We start from the raw sequence: 20,466 nt of genomic DNA, 5'->3' as shown, positions 1-20,466 counted from the left end.
CACCCCAGGAGCACGCGAGCTGCACCATGTCTGTCTGTCTGTACCACCCTCACCCCACCAAAGCACAAAAGCAGCTTTGAATGAGCACCTGGGCACAGGCACCACAGCGCTCTGTGCAATCCAGCAAGGCAGGCACGCTGGGGAAGGGCTGACTGGATGATCTTCAAGGTCTTTTCCAGCCTTAACGTAAGAGTTTGCTCCCCAGGGCTCCCACGTGAGGCCATGGGGCATCACTATGGGCAAAAACATTCCATCCATTCCAGACTATACCCAGTAAATGACCCCAGAGCCTGCAATTTTTGCTTGAATACAAAGCCTTACAACCGTCCTTAGCAGCCTGCATCCTATTTTTCAGGTAACACTGAAGCATCGAATCCATGTCTCGCTGTTTACCCAGTGTCAGTCAGCAAGTTTCCCCTCTGTCGTCCTCCACCATCTTCCAACTATTAACACGTGGACAGAACAATTTCCGCATCCCTCGATGGCGTTGGTTCGCTGGGTCCCAAATTCTGCCTTGATCCTTTCCACGTGGCTTTGCTTGCTAATCTTTAAGCAAAAAAAACAAAACCCCTCTGGGTCGGAACAACCCACATGTGGCAGAGCAGCGAAAGCAACGTTTGTGATTTCAAGGGCAAGAATGGGATCCTGACCCAGCTCTGGTGCTACCTGCAAGGCACTGTTCATGGAACGGAGAAATACTAAAGCAGCCCTTTACTATCACAGTGCACCCATCCAAGAGTTGCTCATTTTTCTCCAAAACTCTCCACCTGCAATTACTCATTTACCTCATCAAACTAAGACTTGAAACCAGCGTGACCCCCTCCCTAGGGCTGGGGCTCCATCCACTGCTCAGGATGCATTTCCTGGTTCAGAGGATTCAGGATAGAAATGACAAATAACATTTGATGACCTCCATTTAAAAAGAATTGAGAATTTGGGCCTATAGGAAGAAGAACCGTACGCTCTACAGCTCTGTTTCTCAAACAGAACTGGTCTGCACAGCGGAACAGGCCTTCTACAGCAAGACGCCGTGCCACAGTAAATGCTTAACATCCCACACCTTGCAGAGCTGCTGAAAGAAGTAGTGTGGGAGTTGAAGACAACAGCATTTTCAGGAGGTGCACAGAGCAAGCCAGCACACTCGTCAGAGGATCCAGCTCACCCTGCAGCCCGCTGTAGCACTGCTTGCTCCTAGGCCAGCACTTCTCTCCCCGGTGCAGTGGATGGGGGTGGTTTCAGAGCCCTGGCCAGGCAAACCACAGCTACAGGCTTCTGTGCTGTACACACTGCCAGGTGCCCAGGCACACTCCTTGGATGCACCCACTAATATCTGCAGGTGAGAGCCTGGGCAGAGGATTAGCATTTCTAAGCAGTCATTTGCATTGATCCATACTACCGAGAAATTTGTAAGTCTTCTCCCTCGAAAGCTCTTCTGCTTCAGGGACAAAGCTCAAGGCTATACAAACAAAGAGTTAAAGCAGGAGTTTAAGGGTTCTGAAGTGATTCATTCAGAAAAAATACTTCTCAGGGAAAGGATAAAATCCACAAAGCAGCCAGCAGGACAACCTGGTGATGGCTCACTTATCTGGACAGAGGAAATGCTTCACCACGCAGAGAGCAGTTCTGGCTGTGACTTCAACAGAGGAAGGCTGGAGGAGCTTGTTGAGGCACCTTCTCCTCACAGCACTCTGCTGCTGAAGCTCGCACTGCCCGCACAGAGCATCACCACCACTTCCACAGCTGCTTCTGCAGCCCCTCGAGTTGAACTCGGCAGCCAGCTCCAGTGATCTCCATTGGTGCAACAGCATTATTGCTTTTTCTGGTTGAATCAAGTTCCTAGCTTACATTGGATCATTTGCTCCCTAGAAAAAAAGGTTCCAAAAAGTTCTCAGGAACGGTTTTGAGTGACCAGCCCAGGCTAACCCTCATCCCATTAAAATAAACCAAGTCCAGCTATCTGCAGCAGCAGCTTTCCGACTAGCTGCAATCAGAACTGGATCAGGCTCAGCCTGTGCACAAGCACCATCGTTTTCTGAAGAACACCGTGCAGGTGCACACACAGACTTCCCACTTCAGGTGGGAGCGCGGCTTCTGCCTTCCACCAGCTGTCAGGGAAAGCAAGCAAGAAGTTCCTAGAGCCTCCTGGGTGCGGAGAAAAAAAGCACAACAGTCCCACAGGGCTCTGTGAGGTGGTGCCCACCCTGTTCCACACGGAGCCTCCCTCCAGCTCCCACGGCTTTGGAGCTTCAGTGGAATTCTCACTCTGAACTCTTGAGGGCTGGAAGCGCGGCCCGCTAATTAGCAGGTATTCACAGGCAGGATGCCAAGTGAGAGAAATAAGAGCCCACGGACACCGCTCTGACCACATACTCTATGAAACGGGAAGCAAAAATGAAGAACAGCAGCGTGTATTTCCCTGCATTGTTCCCTCAAAAAAAAAAAAAAGCCACAAAAAAAACATTTTTCATTACAAAAAGGCAAGCGTGCTCCTCAACATCTGTCGGGTCGAGGAGGCACAAGCGAATTCAAGCATCTGTAAGGTGACTCACTTGCATGGGATTGATTTTCAGCAGGTTCTAGATTACAGAAGGAACGTTTGGCAAGCCTGGGTAAGCAAGCGAGCAGGACCGGCGGAATCTGATGAAGGGAGCTTTTTGTTATCTCCAGCATCACCCAGAACTAAATATTTTTCTTTCTAATAATCAACAACTAAAACCGAGGGCTGGCAAACCATTAAGCTCTTTCTCCCCAGCAGTGAAACACTCCTCGGCCTGCTTTGCTAGATAACAAGTCTCCAAGTCTGACTCGAACGTTGTCTTCTGCGAACAGACCGGCTATTATTCCCCGCGGCATCTTTATATCACAATGGTCCATACAAGACTGATTTGGTTTTTAACCAAAGAAACGCAACCCTCCTCCTCTCCTCGGTCACCACCGCTCTCCCACGGAGCTGTAACTCACTGTTTCACAGGAGGGAGCCTCAGAGCTTCACGTTCTTCCCGAGGGGATCCAGTTCTGCGGAAGAGGCACGGGCCATCCCAAAACGTCGGCGTTGCGTGGCCACCTGAGGACACAAAGCACGCCCTGCAGACAGCCACCTCCGAGCCCCTGCTCCTCTGCGGATTGTGGGCTGAGAAATAACATCTCACAGACTCTGCAGCTTGAGCGCTGTGCCATGGAACTCCTTACGTTCCTTAAAAGCCCCATTTCAATGCAGCGTCCCGGGACAGGGCGGCAAGAGGGAAGAGCACAGCAGCCCCAGCGTAAGAGCGGCTGGGAAGGCCCAAGCCCCAAGCCAACACTCCCGCTCCACTTCATTAAGCTGCACTGTAGACAGGCGAGTATTTCCGCTCATCAACCCGTACCTATCGTACTGTTTAACATCTTTACTTACGAAATTAGGAAAAAAAAAACGACTTCGGAAGCGATACTCCGAAGTGGGCCCGGATGATCCGGTTCAGCCCCCGCTCGGACCTTTGTTCTCCCAACGCAGCAGCAGCAGCCGCTGCCCGAACTCCCCGTGCCCCCCTTCCCCTCAGCCGCCATTTATCGCCCCTCAGCCGCGGCCCCTCCGCGCGGCGCGGGGAAGCGCGGGGGCGGGGGCAGCGCTGGGCCCGCCCCGACCCGCAGGGCCAACCCCCCCCCGGCTTCAATCTCCGAAGGAAAAAAAAAAAAAAAAGGCGGAAAATCGCTCTCTGAGGAGAAAATAAAGGAAGGCGGGTGAGGGGGTGGGGGGGCTGGAGGGCCGCGCGCGGGAACGGAGCGCGATGGGGACGGGGACGGCGGCGCCTCCGCTCCGCTCCGCTCCTCACCTCACGGCCTCGGCTCCTCCGCTGCGGGCCCGACCCGCCGCTTCTCAGCGGGAACTTTCGAAGCGTCCTTCCCTCCTTCCCGGCAGCCTAACTGTCGTTCTGTTTCACTTGTTCCGCCCGTATCTTCCCCTTACTTTCCCCCGAACCTGCCCCCCGCGCTTTCCGGTGCGCTCCGCCCTCCCCCTCGGCGCTGTCTCCCGGCTCAAACGCGCATGCGCGACCCCTGTGGCCACGCCCCCCCGAGCGCCCCTGAAGGTCAATCTCGCTTGGCCCCGCCCCCTCGCCGCCTGGACACGCCCCCTCGGGGCGGGGCTGGCGGAAGCCACGTGAGAGCGCGGAAGCGGCGCGCCGGGAGCACGTGGAGCGGGGCTGCGGGCAGCTCCGGAGGAAAGGGGCAGAGCGGATCGGGAGGGGATCAGGGAAGAGCCCTGGAGCAGCAGCAGCCTCAAGGTTTAGGGACAGATCGGGCATGGGTAGTGTCATCCGAAATCAGTAGGGCATCAGGGTGATGTTTGGGCTTGGCTGTGCCGCTGCGCGATGGAGCTGTGCCCATGGCCCACACGTCCCAGGTCCTGCTGGAACCGCTGCTGCCCGGCCAAGGGCAGAGGGAGCTCAGCCGAGCCCCACCTGGTTCATCAACCGCATTGCTTAAACACGGCCCTGGCTGACAAACAAAGAGCCACCAGCAGCAATGACCCTGAGCACGCAGATGTTGGCTGTCCCTGCTCAAGGCCGCGGTGTTCTGCCCTCCGTTGCATCCGTGCTCTTGGCTTTCCCACAGCATCAGCTCTGCAGCAAGGTCTCGCTCCAGCCATGGGCATGCCAAGTGGCCTTGGCTCGGCAGAGCTACGAGATCGGCCTCCAGTTTCCACATGCCAAGGGCAGGTACGGGGATATGGGAAACGCTGGGTTCAGTCTTTGCTGCAAACCAGAAGCCACCATGGTTATCAGCACTTCCTTGCAGCAATCGCTTTTGCTGCACAGCAAAACAGGCATGCTGAAATAGCAGGCTGTAGCTGCTGCAAGGAAACAGCTCTCAGAGCGAAGCTGGTTCAGAAAGGCTTTGCTCCTCAGGGCACGGCCCTGCTGTGACAACAGCCCAGAGCCTGGGGACACATGGCACGGCTCTGGGACACTCACGGGGCTGTGCTGCTGTGAGCCAACTTCTTGCAGCTTCTGGCTTCCTGCAGCTCCTTGCTTTGCTGCAGACCTCAGTGGTCCCCAAGCAAAAGCCACCAGCAGCGTGGCGTGGTCACCGTATCACTGTACCAGCTTCAAAGGAGATAAAGGAGAGAAGCAGAGCCTTAGAGCGGGGACGTTTCGGTTTCTCTCTGAGGGGAAGCTCATCACACAGGTTCTGCTTCAATGAGACATCACTGCATGCCATTCCAGGGGAACTGCAGCCATGCCTTTGGTTGGTGCTGCAGCAGACACTCATTTACTGAGCAAGCCTGAGCATCCCTGCTGCCAAAGGAGCCTGCGGGGAGCGCTTCCAGAATGGAGCCCAAGGTTCATCCACACATCTATTTCCCCATCACCACCCTCACTGGGACATTCCTAACAACCTGCTGCAGAACAACAATGGTTACACGCTGCCTGTATCCTCTATCTAATTAAAATGAGTGACCAGGAGGCCCTGATAACACTTTGTGACAGGAACTGGTAGGTCACAGACCGTCAGTCGTTGTGATCTGGACACACTGATGGATGCAGGCTCGTGTACAAACATCACCTGTGCAGGGACGAGCCTGGGAAGTCACACACAAAAGAGACACGCGTGGGCACAGTGGTTTTATATGAAAAGGGGGAAAAGCAACAAAAAGCGAGGAAGCAACCGAGCGAGGCAGCCTCCAAGCCTTACATCAGCGAGGTGAGCAGCGACACACAGAGCTGCGTATTGTTTAATTCTGTGTCAGCTGGGAGTTGAGCAAATCTCTTCCATGCCAGAGCTGGGAGAAAGGTAAGAATTGCGCCACGCTCCCAAGCCATCCCTGCCTCCGCCCTCTCTGTGTCATCTCTTTAAATGCCAGGGTGGGGCCATGCCCTACGCAACCGGAAAAGGTGAGGCATGCCCAGGCCTTGGGGCATGGCCCCTGCTTGTACCTACACGCTCTAAGGGACATCCTTGTCAGTTTTTGCTGTTCCTTGTGGCCTTGAGTGCTGGGAGCAGGGTGGGATGACAAAGGGATGCAGCAAGCTCTTGGCAAGCTGATGCTCTTGTCTGCATGCAGTTCGAGATGCTTCTAAGCTTCCCTCTTAGGCCAGTTTGCTGCACAGCTCCTGGAAGGCACTGAGGAAGCAAGCAGGCTGGTTTTGCAGCACGTCCAATCTATAGGTTCCAATCTATAGGTTCCAGTTCTCCTTGCACTGCGGTGCTCTCGCAGCTCTGTGTGGTATCACTGCATCATAGGACAGCAGCTGACAGCCCTCTAGCAAAAAAAGTGACATTCTTGTCCTGGATCTTGTACTGGTAGATCTGGATGACATCCTGCTCTGTTGACTCCAAGGACAGTCTCTTAATTATTTTAATCTGCAAAGGGAAAGGAACAGGAATGTCATCCCTTGGGCTGCCACAGTCACAGCATCCTCACCCCTGGTCCCTCCATGCTACCATTACGAAACCACTGTTACAAAACATGATGCAGTGCCTGCAGGCAGCCTCACACTTGTGGCAGCCCCTCATGAGAGGCCAGCAGCAGCCAGCCCCAAGCAGCCCGGCTGCAACCCCAGCCCAGGAGAGATGACCACAGGCCAGGCTGGGATCCATGCACGTGATGGTTTGGAGAAGCTTCCCAAGAACCAGATATCATTCCTTTGCCACCACCTTGGTGGAGGACACAGCCTGCACTGTTGGGCATCCTGTGTGACATTAACACGTGCCACCTCCCAGCGCTCTGCCGTGCCTTACCTCCCCATGAACATCCTTGCAGAAGCCGGTTGCCAGCCCCTCTACCCACAGGATCAAGTTGCTGTGATGACACAGGGAGGTCACCACCAGCTTGTTCTCCTCATCTTCCGAATCCTCGCTGCCGTGAACCAGCACCACAATGTTCCCCTGCAACGAGAACAGCCAACGGTGCTGATCTCCTCGCTGGCTCCAGGTGAGGACAGGGAGGGAGCAACAGGAGCCCAAGTGGCCTGCTAGTAAAGCCACTTAGACATCTGCCAGCATGCCAGCTGGTGCTTAACTGAAACCCACTGGGAAAATAAACATGAGACATATAGCATAGAATCACAGAATGACTTGGATTGGAAGGGACCTTAAAGACCATCTTTTTCCAATCCCTGCTGTAGGCTGGCTGCCTCACCCCCCCCAGCTCAGGCTGCCCAGGGCCCAGCCATGGCCTCACACACCTCCAGGGATGGGGCACCCACGCTTCTCTGGGCAGAAGTGCTAGGACATCACTGCCCTCTGAATAAAGAGTTTCCCCCTAACATCTAATCTAAATCTCCCCTCTTTTAGTTTAAAGCCATTCCTCCTTGTCTTATCCCTATCTGTCCATGTGAAAAGTCGCTCTCCCTTCAGTTCATAAGCTCCCTTTGGACCCACTCCAACAGCTCCACATCTTTCTGGGTCAGGGCCCCACACCTGGACTCCAGATGGGGCCTCACGAGGGCACAGCAGAGGGGGACAATCCCCTGCCTGCCCCTCTGCCACCCTCTGTTGATGCAGCCCAGAACACTGCTGGCCTTCTGGGCTATGAGTGCACACTGCTGACTTGTGTGCAGCTTTCTGTCCACCAGAAACCTTCACACCCTTCTCCACAGGGCTGCTCTCAGTGAGTTCCTCTCCCATCCGTATTCATATCTGGGACTGCCCTGACCCAAAAGCAGCACCTTGCACTGGGCCTTCTTGAAGATATATAATACACATTCTGAAACAGTTTGCTGTGTGTATATATATATATAGTATATACATACATATCTGTAGCCTAAAAATACATGGAGCCTTTGTTACAAGACAGCTGCCTAGTTAAACCTGTCTGTCAGGCCATGCAAACAGCAGCTCTCTGGGTGAATTCAGAACATCTAAATACACAGCCGAGCGGCTGCAGCCAGAGCTGTGCTTCCAAACCTTCCCAGCTACTGAAGAGCTCCCCAGTGCAACATCATCACCATTAAACATACCCCAGGAGGCTCTGCCTCAGCCCAGGCAGCTCACCATGGACTCAAAATAACACTGAATTCTCAAAGAAGTAAAATGTACTTTAAAGCTTCAGAACGTCTTAGACAGAAATAGAAATGTGTTAGCACAATTTACTTTTTTTTTTTTTTTTTAGTTGCTTTTGTGGTAAATATTCCCAGCATGCAGAACATCCCTTGTCAGCATTTACAGCTCAAACACCCTGGCAACATGTGAAGTGCAGGATAACAAAACTTGACACCATCTACTTTATTTCTCACTCACGCAAAGAGAGAAGTGGCCAGGGTGGCAGACGCTGCAGTGTAAATAGCAAAGGATGGATGTGATTGATGATTTTTGGCTGTGATGCTTCCAGAAACGAGCACATCACCAGGGAGATCGGTGTAGAATTGCCACATTGTCACATGCCCTTAGAAAGCAGCTGGTGCAAAACTGCTGGAAGCAGAGAGCCACGTTCCCTCCACCTCCGGGAGCTGAGCAGACTTTCAGCTATGTCCCCAGACACTCATCAGCCCCTTGTCACCTTGGAAATGTTTCCTTCCACACACGCACAAACACGGGTGTGAGCACGCATCTCTGGAGTGCCACAGCTTGAAAAAAGCAGTGTGTTCCACCCCGAAGTCCTGCTCACAGGTCAGAGAGCCCTGCTCTGCACAGCACCTCCTGGAAACCAGTTGCAAAGGGTACCCTGGGGACTCCCCAGGAACGGCCCTGGCGTGAAGATTGGAACTTCCTGCTAAGACAAAGCCTTCTGCAATTCTATTGTGCACAGGGGGACAAAGAGGAAGCCAGGCTTTGCTTTTGTGTGCAGCGAGAACGGTACCTTGAGCTGAGAGCACACCACCATTCTGCAGTAGTGGATGAAGTCCAGCACGTCCACTGGCGCAGCACCCAGGCTGAGCAGCACGCTGAGATCATCCACCAGCAGCACCCGGCCCTTCCACGAGTCGCTGTCAGTGGGCATCAGGGATGTCCGGACGAAGTCAAACAAGTCTTTCAGGTTGGAAATGCTCCCACTGGAAAGGAAAGAGGAGGTCTCGAGAGGCTGTGCCCACCCAGGTGTCCCACTGAGCCTCACTGACCCAAGAAAGGCAACACCAGCCTGCAGCAATGCTGCTGCCCCTGCTGCTGTGACAGCCACCAGGTCACAGAATCTCAGAATGGTTCGGCTGGAAGGGACCTGGAAGACCATCTGTTTCCAACCCCATCATGGACTGGCTGCCCTCGACCAGATCAGGCTGCCCAGGGCCCCATCCAGCCTGGCCTTGAGCGCTGCCAGGGATGGGGCATCCACCCTGTGCCAGGGCCTCACTACCCTCTGGGTAAAGAACTTCCTCCCAGTATCTAACCTAAATCTCCCAGATGCAGAGGTTACCTGCAGTCAATGCTCCTCGCTTGCGTGTGCATAGAGAAACCCTCATACCTTGCTCAAGGGATATGCCATGTTGCAGCAACACCCACAAACCTCAACCCAAAGGGTTATGGGGTCCCACAGCACAGGGACTTACAAGGCTTCACTGCCTACCCTGGGCCTCTCCTCTAGCGTGTCCCTCCCCAGAGGTGGTTACCTTCCAAATGCTCTCAGTGCATTTTGCTGCCCCACACGCTGACCCCACAGCAGCTTTCCACACACCCACCATCCCACAGCAGAGAGTCCCTCCACCTGACAGGGCACCAAGTTCATTACACTTGCTTTGTGCGTGTGCTGTTGTTCCTGCATTACAGGAGGGAGTAACTTCTCCATGTAGGGTTTGATACACTTTTATCACGTCGTCAGGGACATGGAAAAGTGAAGTGGGAACACAGATGAAGCCAATATGGCTAGATGAGCACTGTTCTCTAACGGCTTGGATGGAATTTTATTTGAGACAAACCTGTTGAGAGCTGAAATAAATTTTCTCTAGACCTGTAACACATTTAGCAATGAGGATGTAGCTGGAAATTGCTCCAAAATGCTGGAGAAGGACAGAACCCCTCTCGGAGCAGCAGGGAGAGGTAGAGAAGGTCAAGCACAGCAACATGTACGGTTTTGGCATTTCCCTTGTGTGTCCAAGTGCAATGCACACCTACTGAGTCCTTGGGCCCTGTGCAGAAGCTGAAAAGGGGCCTGACCTCAGTCCAGGCTGCTCTCTGCATTGGTTGTAGGGGCAGGCGACACGATGGAGGACCCAGAGGGGAAACACTCAGCATGCTCAGCCCCAGCAGAACCACCTCTGCCTCCTCCAGCTGGATGGGTTTACCTTATAAACTGAAGAGGACTGGGCTGTCCCGATCGCTCCTCCTCCCCAAACACGAGGTCAAGGCAGGACTTGAGGCCTTCCAAAAAGACAAGCTGTCCCCGTTCCTTGGCAGCTGTCAGGCTGACTCCCTGGAGAGAGGAAAACATTATGTTGCAGAGCAAACAGCTTTGGAGGAAGAGTGCAAACAGAACCAAGTGGATCAAGAGACTATTTTTATATCAAGTCCCATTGAAATGTGCTAATAAAGTCACTGCCTCAGTGACTCCTGCACGGTGGCTGTAAAAGGAGGAGGAAAACAATCACTGCGGTTTGGGGTGCTCAGATGAGCTGGAATCACTCCTGGGCAGACAGCAGCATCACTGCTGCCCAGCATGGGAGAATAATTCTTACCCAGAGTCAGGGAGAATATAGGTGTGGGGTGTTAGCAGGGAGCAATTTCTTCATCTTCCTTTCTTGGCAGGTGAAAGCTAATGGTTTTTGTTATCTTCACATCACTGATGTGGCAATATCAACAGCCTGGCACTGGCAGCTCCTCAGCACAGCCCACGCACACGAGCAAGGCGCGGTCTGGAAGAGGCCAGGGCCAGGCATCCTGACACCCACACAGCAGGGCTCCCAAGGGAAGCAGCCTCACCCTTTTGGAGAAGGAAGAGGGACCATCAGCATCCTCCTGGGGCCACAATGTGAACTCCAGCCAAGCTTCATCGAATCACACAATCATTAAGGTTGAAAAAGACCTCTGAGATCACCAAGTTTAACCCCAGCCCCTCCCCACCATGCCCACTGACCCTGCCCTCAAGTGCCACATCTCCACAGTTCTTGAACACTCCAGAGACGGTGACTCCACCACCTCCCTTTGGCAATTCCATCACTCCTTAGCTTACTGATAACTGCATCAGTTCGTTTTTTTGGAGAAAATTTAGTACTTTGTGTAACCCTAAAGATATGTCACGCAACTCACCTTGGTCAAACCGCGAGTTTCCCTGTGGGAAGAAGGATGAATTTGACGGCTGTGCAGTGTGGGTTGCTTCCCACATTTCACAACAGGACTGCAATCTCTTAAAAGGGAGCTGGGGAGCGTTAGCACAAAGCTTCTGGAAATGGGGCTGTTGTGCAAGGCAGCAGGTAGTTGGCCAAAATGGCGAGACATGGTTAACCAAGAGTTCAGGAAGCTTTAGCTCAGTGCAGGATTGCTCAAGAGGCAAAACTAGTGAGGCAGAGACAGGGAACCAGGCTCTGAGCACATGGTGAAGCTGTGCACGTCCCTGTTCACTGCAGGGCAGTTGGACTAGATGGCCTTTCCAACTCAAACGAGTCTACGATTCTAACCAGAAACAAGGATCCTGAGAGAGCAGTTCACAGATCTGCTGGGAGATGGATCCCTGCTGGTGGCAAGCCTGGCTGGGCAGGGCCCCTTCTGTAGAGACTCCAGAGGTTTTCCAAGTGTTTCCCATGAGCTCTTTGCTTACAAACAAAGGAGGTGCAGCAAAGCGACATGTCCACTTCTGCCTCCCGATTCCCACTCCCACATCCCACCTGCCAGAGCCTCCTGTTACTCTGACCTCAACCCATAAGAGAAAGCATTTTGCCTCCTCCTCCTATTTTTTTTTTTTTTTTTTTTTTTTTTAGTAGATTGGAAAGCCACAGCCTAGACATCTAATCAATGACATACACCTACACAAGGTTGCTTTGGGAGCATGGCATTTCCACACAAGCACCTCAAGAGAGAGAAGGTCTGAGCAGATAAGAGGACCCTTCCAGGAAGATTAACCCCCAGCTCCTGCAAGGCTTATCAGTGACCACACGCTTGGTGCTCATGATAGGAATGACAGATTTACGCCCCATTTACTCTCTGCTGAAACTCTTGGGGGAGAGATCCATTCATCAGCGCACCAGCAGCGTGGTGTGGGCTTCAGGCACAGGAATTCAGCTTCTGCAGGTGACAATTACCCACTAAAAACACGATGGAAAGCAGGGTAGGAGTGCAGAGCTAGTACTAGCCTCTTAGGCAATCACGAGCCCACACCATGGAAAAATTCCTCACCAAAGACAGAAGAAGCTTTATGCAGCAGGAATGTGGATCAGCTGGCAAATACCTGACATGCCATAACGCAGGGCTGTGCTGCAGGGCAGCTGCAGGATCAGGCTGCCCTGATCCCCTGATGAACTTCTGGAGTGCACGGGACTCAGGCTCATGTTTAAGTGCTTTACCAGAGCAGCATCTGAAGTCACTCTTCGTGTCGATCACTCAGAAATGGAGTTTTGCTTTGCTTCATGCACGTGCAAACTGTGTACTTCAGACAGAATGGCTCAGGTCGGAAGGGACCTTAAAAGAACGTTTAGTTCCAGTCCCCCACTTCAGCTATTTCCCCAGCAGAGCAGCAAGAAACCATCATCTCCTCCTTGAAACACTTGCAGCTTAGTGCTAGTACAGCAGGGCCTGCCTGGACAACGGAGGAAAGCCTCAGGACAGCTCAAAGGTGATGCAAAAAGTACCCAAAATAGCCAATGGCATCTGTTTGAGTGCCAGCAGGATTAGAGTCACTAGGACGTCCTTGCTGTAGGGCCACAGTGCCAAGCAGCATGCATTACCAATCCTGAAAGCTCTCATTATTTCGCAGCACCATACTCCATTACCGCGTGGCACACACAGACGTTATCTCTGGCAATCTGTCACTCATCGATCGAGCCCAGAAATGCCTCTGACATTGCAGTCTGGGGAGAATGGAACCAAGAGTTTCCCAACATGGCACAGCTGCGGAGCCTGCAAGGCTACTGGGCAGGCAGCACCAGGTCCCACCAGCCTGCAGCTGGGATGTTCCTTGAAACCAAACCTGCTGCTTGCTGCTGGCCAATTCATAATGAAAAGCAAAATATTTGCAGGAGAAAACGAATAATGGAGCATGTGAGGCAGCTCCATCAGCTGCAGCAGCGAACGGCACCGCGGTACAAAGTGCAACAATCTGTGACCAGGCCCTCACCCAAGGTCTCTTCTCCAGCACGTGTACCCTCAGGGGACAACAGGGGCGAGCAGGCAACGTCCTCATGTCTGCGACCTCAGCGCTGGGAATGGGGGAGCAGGCAAGAGGGAGGCCAGATGGAAATAAATATGTTTTTCCTTTAAAACAAACCAAACCTTGTACAAGTGAGAGTGGGAACGCCAACCTGGCAGGCTGCCCTCATGTCATTAGTCCCGCTGCGGCTCTCTAGAAGGTCACGACAAACAGCATTAACATTAACTGTCCCTTAAAATTAAGTGTGGATCCTCGTGAAGGGTGGAATTTGAAAAGAAGAACGTGTGAAGACAGTACTGTGAGGCAGTGCAGGCACAACATTCCAGGGAAATTGCATTTAGCTAAGCTGTAAGGGACTGGTGAGACCGGGCAGCACTGCTGGGAAGCAGCAACACCACCAGGTGCTACAAGGACTGCAAGGTAGCACCGTAAAACCTGTACCAGACTTCAGCAGCACGCTCTCTGGGGAGGTCAGAGCACTCTTTCCAGCCTGGCAACTACAGCCAGGTTCAGCTTATATTGAAATCTGCGGGCACTGTGGTAGAAGAAGGTCAATCTTAGAACCACAGATCGGTTTGGGTTGGAAGGGACCTTAAAGGCCACCCGGCCCCAACCCCTGCCATGGGCAGGGACACCTCCCACAGCCCCAGTGCTCACAGCTCACATCCTGGCCTTGGCCATCGACAGTGCTTTTGACTGCAGTCCTTCCTAAGCACGTAACCTTCTGCTAGAAAGGAATGTTACGGCAGATTGAACCTGTGGAGGGAGTACTGTAGCTCTGTGGCCTTTTCCCAGAGACCTGTCCCCCTGCAGCTCTCCCAGCCAACACAGCAAGCCAGGCAGCTGGTCCACGGCTTTCCACTGAGGAAGAGGAGCTAGGCAGGGAGCACCTGGGTGTTTGCTGCAGCACGCAGCATGCAGCACACCTAACAGCAGTACAGCTCAGCTCAGAGCAGTGCCTGAGACCAGGGCTTGCTGCAAGTGTCAGTGACATCTCAGCTGTCTGCAGCAGGCATCTGCAGCAGCACAGCCACACTGCCTGCTGTAAAGAGAGAAAACTCCCATCATCAGCAAGTGTCCAATCATAAACAGGCCTAAGAGTGAAACCACCCTGCCAAAAAACACGGTAACTGAGCCTGACACGTTCATTTGGGAAAAGGGTTAAAGCAAAGGCAAGATCTTACGGAAATTCAGATATAAATAAGTGATGGTACAACTACTGACTGCTCAGAGCTCAGGAGGAATTCACACCCATCGAGCACACAGACTTCTGCAAAGTTATTGTGTAAGACTGATTCAGAGATCTCAAACCAACAGTACAGGGTCAGCTCACTGCTGTAGGCAAATGTAATCCCTTCCCTCACCTCCCCCGAGCAAACTGCATTGTTCTTCTTATCACTCCTTCACAAGAGTAATCTTTTTGTTGGAAGCATCAGACAGCAAATCACTTTGATTTGCATTGCACATGTGCTCCAGCTAATCCTCATGTTCCCTCACTTCTCACTCTCCCACAAGAGAGATGACACCACTGCCTATTAAAAGCACACACTCGAGCTGTGTAATGGGAAATTTCACCATATTAAGAAACACACCAACAAATATGATTCTGCTTTTAGAGCAGCCAAGGTTCCCATACTGAACAGCTGAATCTCCAGCCTACATTTCCTCCTCTGGGAAATGCTCTGCAGGGGAAATGCACGCTCAGTACCTGACCAAGAGTTAAAGCTTCACATCAAAATGCTCTGTTTGCTCAGTCCATTTTATTTAAGTCTGAGCCCCCAGGCCATTTATCTCCTTCTAAAAGAACGTGAAAACTGAACATTAAAAATAAAACCAGCTGTTTAGCAAATACCAAAACTCATCCCACATTCAGAGTGAGGAATGCACCATCATTGCAGTTGGTTTGTCAATAGCTGCTTTATAAGCAGAACAGAGCAGGGAGGATCAGTGCAATCCCTTCAGCTCTGGGAGGTCACCTGGACTCCCACACCAGAGGGCTTTCCTCTCCAGAGCACTACTGCAGCTGCAGCCACCCGTCTGGGCTTGTCTACCAGGCCTGTAGTTACCAACTCTACCCTAGGAGACTTACCAGCTTCTGTGCTATGATGTTATAGTGACTGAAGGACTGCACCAGGGCCAGGAAGCAAACCTTACAGCCAGCTGGGGAAGAAGACAAAAGACACGTTGTTATTATTTCAATCTTGTAAACTGCCATTTATGGAGGCACATAAATCACAGCAGCCAGGCTACAAATCTGCCTGCAAAAGCCTGGAAGGGAGGACGGTCGAGGCAGCCTCTCACTTGCTCATGGCTGGGCTTTCCATTCTCACATTTCTATAGGTTTTCCATTCTCACATTTCTTTGAGGCTTCCAATTTAGTGAACATTGTAGCCAGGTTAAAAATAAACAGAAGGAACAAAAAAAGAGATGACATAAAGAAAAAACAGCCCTTTTTCTGTCTAATGCCATTCTGCCCTGGGATCTCCCTGCGCTGTTTGTTGATACAACTGCAAGGAGGCCAATGGCCGACCATGACATACTACTGAAATCACAGGCATGCCAAGAATCCCTGTTTTGGCTCTCACAGGGCAAGTGACCTTATCTGGAAACACACAGAGAACCAGCAATTTTCACAAAGATACCTCGCTAGAACATGATTTTGGAAAACCTGGCACGTGACAACCTGGCCTTGTGGTTTGGTTCATACCCAAACCAGTGTGGTTACTTCTCCCTGCCAGAGTGCACGACACCAATTACAAGTGGCAAGGTCTGCGGCCCCAGATTACAAGTGGCAAGGTCTGTGGTGCCAGCTGGGCCTTCCCCAATGTTCTAAGCACCAGCTGGGCACTGGGACAAGGGCAGGATGGTGCTGAAGGTCAGCACAGCAGACTAAAGGAGCACTGTCCCTCTGACCAGCACGCAGTGCTCACTACCCGCTCTGCGCGTGCCTTCCTGCAGTGGCACTCTGTTCAGTACAGCAAACCAAATCCTAAAAATGAGTGAAGCTGCAGCTGAGGAGGTGGCAGTAGTGGGGGGAGCACACACACCACCCTGAGCCAAATTTTGGCCTGAACAGGTTTAGCAGCAGAGAACTGGATGAGACCATGAGTTGGGTGGCAGCTCTACAGAGGCTGACAGGTTATTCACGGGTGGAAGGTTAGCAGCAAAGCAATTAGGCATCTTGCCAGCCCCTCCATTTGTTTGTTTGTTTGTTTACTCACTGCTATCTTATCTATCTGTCAGTTGCTCCTGATAGTTACCAAATGTTATGAAATGTTCAGTAACAAAGGAACTACGCTCAGCAGCTCTCGCAGATGCCCAGGTGATTTACGACCTTCACTGCACTAATGACGAAATTGCACAGAGATTAAGGGCTAGAGAGCAAGGCCTAGGAACAAGCCAGGACTGGGACCCAGAAACCCTGACACCAGTTCCTTGCACTAATCTGAGCATGCCCCACTCTCTGCAGAATCAGCTCTTGCATAAACACTTCGTGGAGACGAACTTCCAAGGAGCAGGCGAAGACAAACCCCTGCCTTGCAGAGTCCTGCTGCTCACCTACCTCTGAGGTAGAAGGAGAGGAAGTGGTGCACCAGGAAGCTGCCATCCGTTCTGCTGTCTCGCAGCAGCATGAATTTACCCTGGAAAAGAAGCAGCAAAGAAATCTTAAAGAGGGTTAAGATGAGGGCTCCTGGCTCTGTGCTTTGGGAGATGATGCCTGCAGCCAGGGGGGGCTCTGCAGGTACAGAAGTTGGACTCGATACTTTTGGGTCTCTTCCAACTCTGGATATTCTATAATTCTGTGACACCAGAGAAGGAAGGGCACAGACAGCACCCCAGCCACCATCCAGGCTCACTGAGACATTCTATGTTCAGAGCAGAAAGCCTCAGCATCCAAATGTGTTTACAGGAGCAGAACACTGCACTAAGTATACCACCTTGTTTTGATCACGCAGGAAATTAATTCAGTTCATCACTGCACACTTGTTATCAGTACTAGTCTCATCAACGCATTCGTTCCCATTAAAACTTTAGTTGAGATTTTCCTTTAATCAGCTGAAAATATAGATGGGTTGCTTTTAATCACTAAACTTATCACTGCATTTTTTTTTTTCCAATCAATGACGAGAAAAAAAAAAGCCCTCTGCAGCAACAAGCAATCTGCCCAGAGGCGATTTGCAAAGCATCTATCAGTTAACACCTCGATGCCTAACGTGTTGTAAAGCGGTGCTACAGGAATGGCAAATACTCGGTATGTCTGTAAGGAATGCAAAATGGAATTCAGTGTACAGAAATGCTGCTCTGCCTCAATCACAGAGAGCACTTTTCGACCCAAAGCAGAGCGGAGGCACCGCACGGTGAGAGTCTCACTGGGATGTACCCTCCAAGTGTAAGCCCAGAGGGGCCTCTGAGTTAGAACAGCACAAGATCCTTGTTCCTGGGCTCAGCTCCTGCATGAGCTCCTCTCAGCCCCTTGGACTCTCCTCCTGCATGCAGTGAGTCTGAATGCAGCCTCACGTCCCCTCCTCGTGCACGGTGAAGCGAAGCCTGCCTGCTTGGAAGGCTGTGCACTTTGCTACCGCATGCTGTGCAGGACTCAGTAGGATGTTGTCATGTAGCGCACATATTATTTACCTCCTTCAGAACTTCCAGTTATTGACCTTCAGTCCTGATGATCCTCATTCTGCTGTTGCACTGCAGCTGCTCACTACTTAAAACTCTCCATTTCTGATGCTTCCATGCCCAGCTAGCAAGCAGTGGAAATGTCTGAACTGCGCACCTCCCACACTGCTGGGTTTGCACCCAGAACTCCTGAGAAATATTGGAGTCCTGCCTGCCTTCTGCCCCAGACTGCACCCCCCTCCCAAGCCTGGGAAGATGCTGCTCAGCATGCAGCACCTTCAAGGGAAAAACTCCTGCAGCGCCTTCTCCTTCTGTCTGCCCCAGCCTGTTCCCTCCACGCTCTGCTTTCACGCTCTGTCCACCTGCAGGCTACAGAGCAGAAGCTGCAGCTACGTGTTAGAAGCTGCCAACATCGACTGGCAGGGCAGCGGCAGGTGTGACAGCATTTGGTGGTGACATGTCACATACACTCACACAGGCAGCAGCTTCTTCCACCTACCAGCCCTGCAGTCAGTACCTTGAAAATCACAGAACTGTAGAATCATCACGTTTGGAAAAGACCTCGAAGATCACTGCGTCCAACTGTCAGCTCACCCCCACCACGCCACTGACCACGTCCCCAAGTGCCACATCTCCGTGGTCCTTGAACACCTCCAGGGACGGAGGTGGAACAGGTTGCCCAAGGAGGCTGTGGATGCTCCGTCCCTGGAGGCATTCAAGGCCAGGCTGGACGTGGCTCTGGGCAGCCTGGTCTAGTGGTTGGCAACCCTGCACTCAGCAGGGAGGTTGAAACTCGATGATCTTTGAGGTCCTTTTCAACCCAGGCCATTCTATGATTCTATGATGGTAATTCACCACTTCCCTGGGCAGCCTGTGCCAGTGCCTGAGCACTCTTTTGGAGAAGAAATTTTTCCTATCATCCAACCTGAAATAGCACACGCTTAACCACAGACATGCAGAAACAAAATGGCAGAGATGGGAAAAGGAGATCTGCGAAGGGCTGATGCTTTTTAAGAATGATTTCTGGCCTGCACTGGTAGCCCAGCTGTGGTAGGGTGTCCAAGTGTGCGGGTGGAATTCCATGTCCTCCGCTGATGGAAGAGAAAGAGCCAACACAAATCTGAGGCAACTCCTTACACAGAGCAGCCTTTGGTTCAGCACCACTTCCAGGTTCTGCCCACGCTGCCACATCAAAACTCAGGATTTTGAGGCATAACCTCCTTCTGCTCTTCTGAATTCCCACTCTGCACCTGCATTGCAGGGCTGTATTGTCAGACTGTGATATCACTTGGCCACAGTTCTTCTGCCTGATTTTCACAGAATCGCTGAAAGTCCCAAAGTTGGAAGGAACCCACGAGGATCATTGAGTCCATCTGCTGTCACACAGGTTTATCTAACAATTAAATCCTATGTCTGAGAGCAGTGTCTCAATGCTTCGTGAGCTCCAGCAGCTCAGGGCCATGCCCACCTCCTCTGCTCTGGGCTGAACACGCAAGACGTAATGGCCTCAGGTTGGATACTGGGAACAATATCTTCCTCAAAGAACGGTTCAGCACTGGCACTGGCTGCCCAGGAAGTTGGGGGTCATTATCCCCAGAGGTGTTTGAGAACCATGGGGATGTGGCACTGGGAGACGTGGGTGGTGGGCATGGTGGGGGTGGGCTGACAGTTGGAACATGATGATCTTAGAGGTCATTCCCAAACTTAATGACTGTGTGATTCTAAACCCAGGGACCTCACTGCTCCTCACACATTCCCATAGGAGCTGTGGAGACTTCCATGCCTTCTGCACCAGGCCAAGGAGAACGCTGCCCTACACCTGCATGTACACAAGGCAACCGGTGGGGAAACACTGATGTACAAAACAAATGACCACCCCAAACATACACTTTTATTGCCTAACATAGCATGTATCAGGAAAAACACCCCGTTCTCTGTAACACATGGACTTTTTTTCTTTACGTTTGACCTGAAGCATGTCACAGCTCCACACAGCACGAGGGCACTCAGTCACCACAGGACTCCCTCAGCACCAAAACTTCAGGGACAAGATACTTCCATACAGCTTCCTAAAGGATGAGAAACTCTTTTTTTTGCCCAGAGATATGGTGGATGCCCCATCCCTGGAGACTTCCAAAGCCAGGCTAGATCAGACCATGGGCAACCTGATGGAGCTGTGGTGTCCCTGTGCACTCCAGGGGAGTTGGCCCAGATGGCCTTCAGAGGTCCCTTCCAACTCTAAGAACTCTACGGTTTTATGATACACCCCCTCCTTTCGCTCTACCCACCCCGCAGAGCCCAGCGAACTCTGGGAACAGCCGCTCCCTCCCTCAGGGCGCCATGGCCGCCTCCCGCCCGGACTACAGCTCCCGGCGTGCCCCGCGCCGCCGCCCTCCCGCTCCACTTCCGCCTTCTTTCTTTCCCGCCCCGCCGCCGCCTTCCCGCCTTTCCGCCTTCCCGCCCTCACCGTGTCCGGCCGCTGCGGGGCGGCGTCCAGGAGCTCGTTCAGCTCCGCCAACATGGCGGCTGCGCGCGGCTCTGCGTGTGTGTGTGGAGGGGGGAGTGAGCAGAGCTGCGCATGCGGCGGGCGGGGCCAGCTTCCCGCTTCTACCGCCCCCCACCCAAGTCGCCAT

General features: G+C 52.4%; 3 protein-coding genes across 5 annotated transcripts in view; all 3 read right to left on the bottom strand.

The window, feature by feature from the left end:
- The window catches only part of SCAP (SREBF chaperone), a gene marked incomplete at its 3' end in the record, with an annotated part of 51,631 nt that extends 47,593 nt beyond the window's left edge, over positions 1-4,038 (bottom strand). For 2 of the 3 annotated variants that reach the window (XM_021382129.1, XM_021382128.1), the window contains 2 exon segments: positions 2,962-3,064; positions 3,813-4,038. 3 annotated transcript variants of the gene reach the window in all.
- The window catches only part of LOC110390697 (GTPase IMAP family member 8-like), a 685,191-nt gene that overhangs the window by 104,437 nt on the left and 560,288 nt on the right, over positions 1-20,466 (bottom strand). The window lies entirely within an intron of this gene.
- ELP6 (elongator acetyltransferase complex subunit 6) lies at positions 5,591-20,415 on the bottom strand. The gene is made up of 7 exons (XM_021382180.1): positions 20,301-20,415; positions 16,773-16,851; positions 15,300-15,370; positions 10,197-10,324; positions 8,780-8,972; positions 6,721-6,867; positions 5,591-6,342 (listed from the first exon to the last, which is right to left on the bottom strand). The coding sequence occupies exons 1-7, from the start codon at positions 20,352-20,354 to the stop codon at positions 6,217-6,219; spliced, it is 798 nt and encodes a 265-aa protein (XP_021237855.1). The 5' UTR covers positions 20,355-20,415; the 3' UTR covers positions 5,591-6,216.

Source organism: Numida meleagris, unplaced genomic scaffold (genome assembly GCF_002078875.1).
Source record: "Numida meleagris isolate 19003 breed g44 Domestic line unplaced genomic scaffold, NumMel1.0 unplaced_Scaffold180, whole genome shotgun sequence".
Taxonomy (NCBI): Eukaryota; Metazoa; Chordata; class Aves; order Galliformes; family Numididae; genus Numida; species Numida meleagris.
Note: the sequence above shows the minus strand (reverse complement) of the source record. Positions and strands in the feature narration are given on the sequence as shown.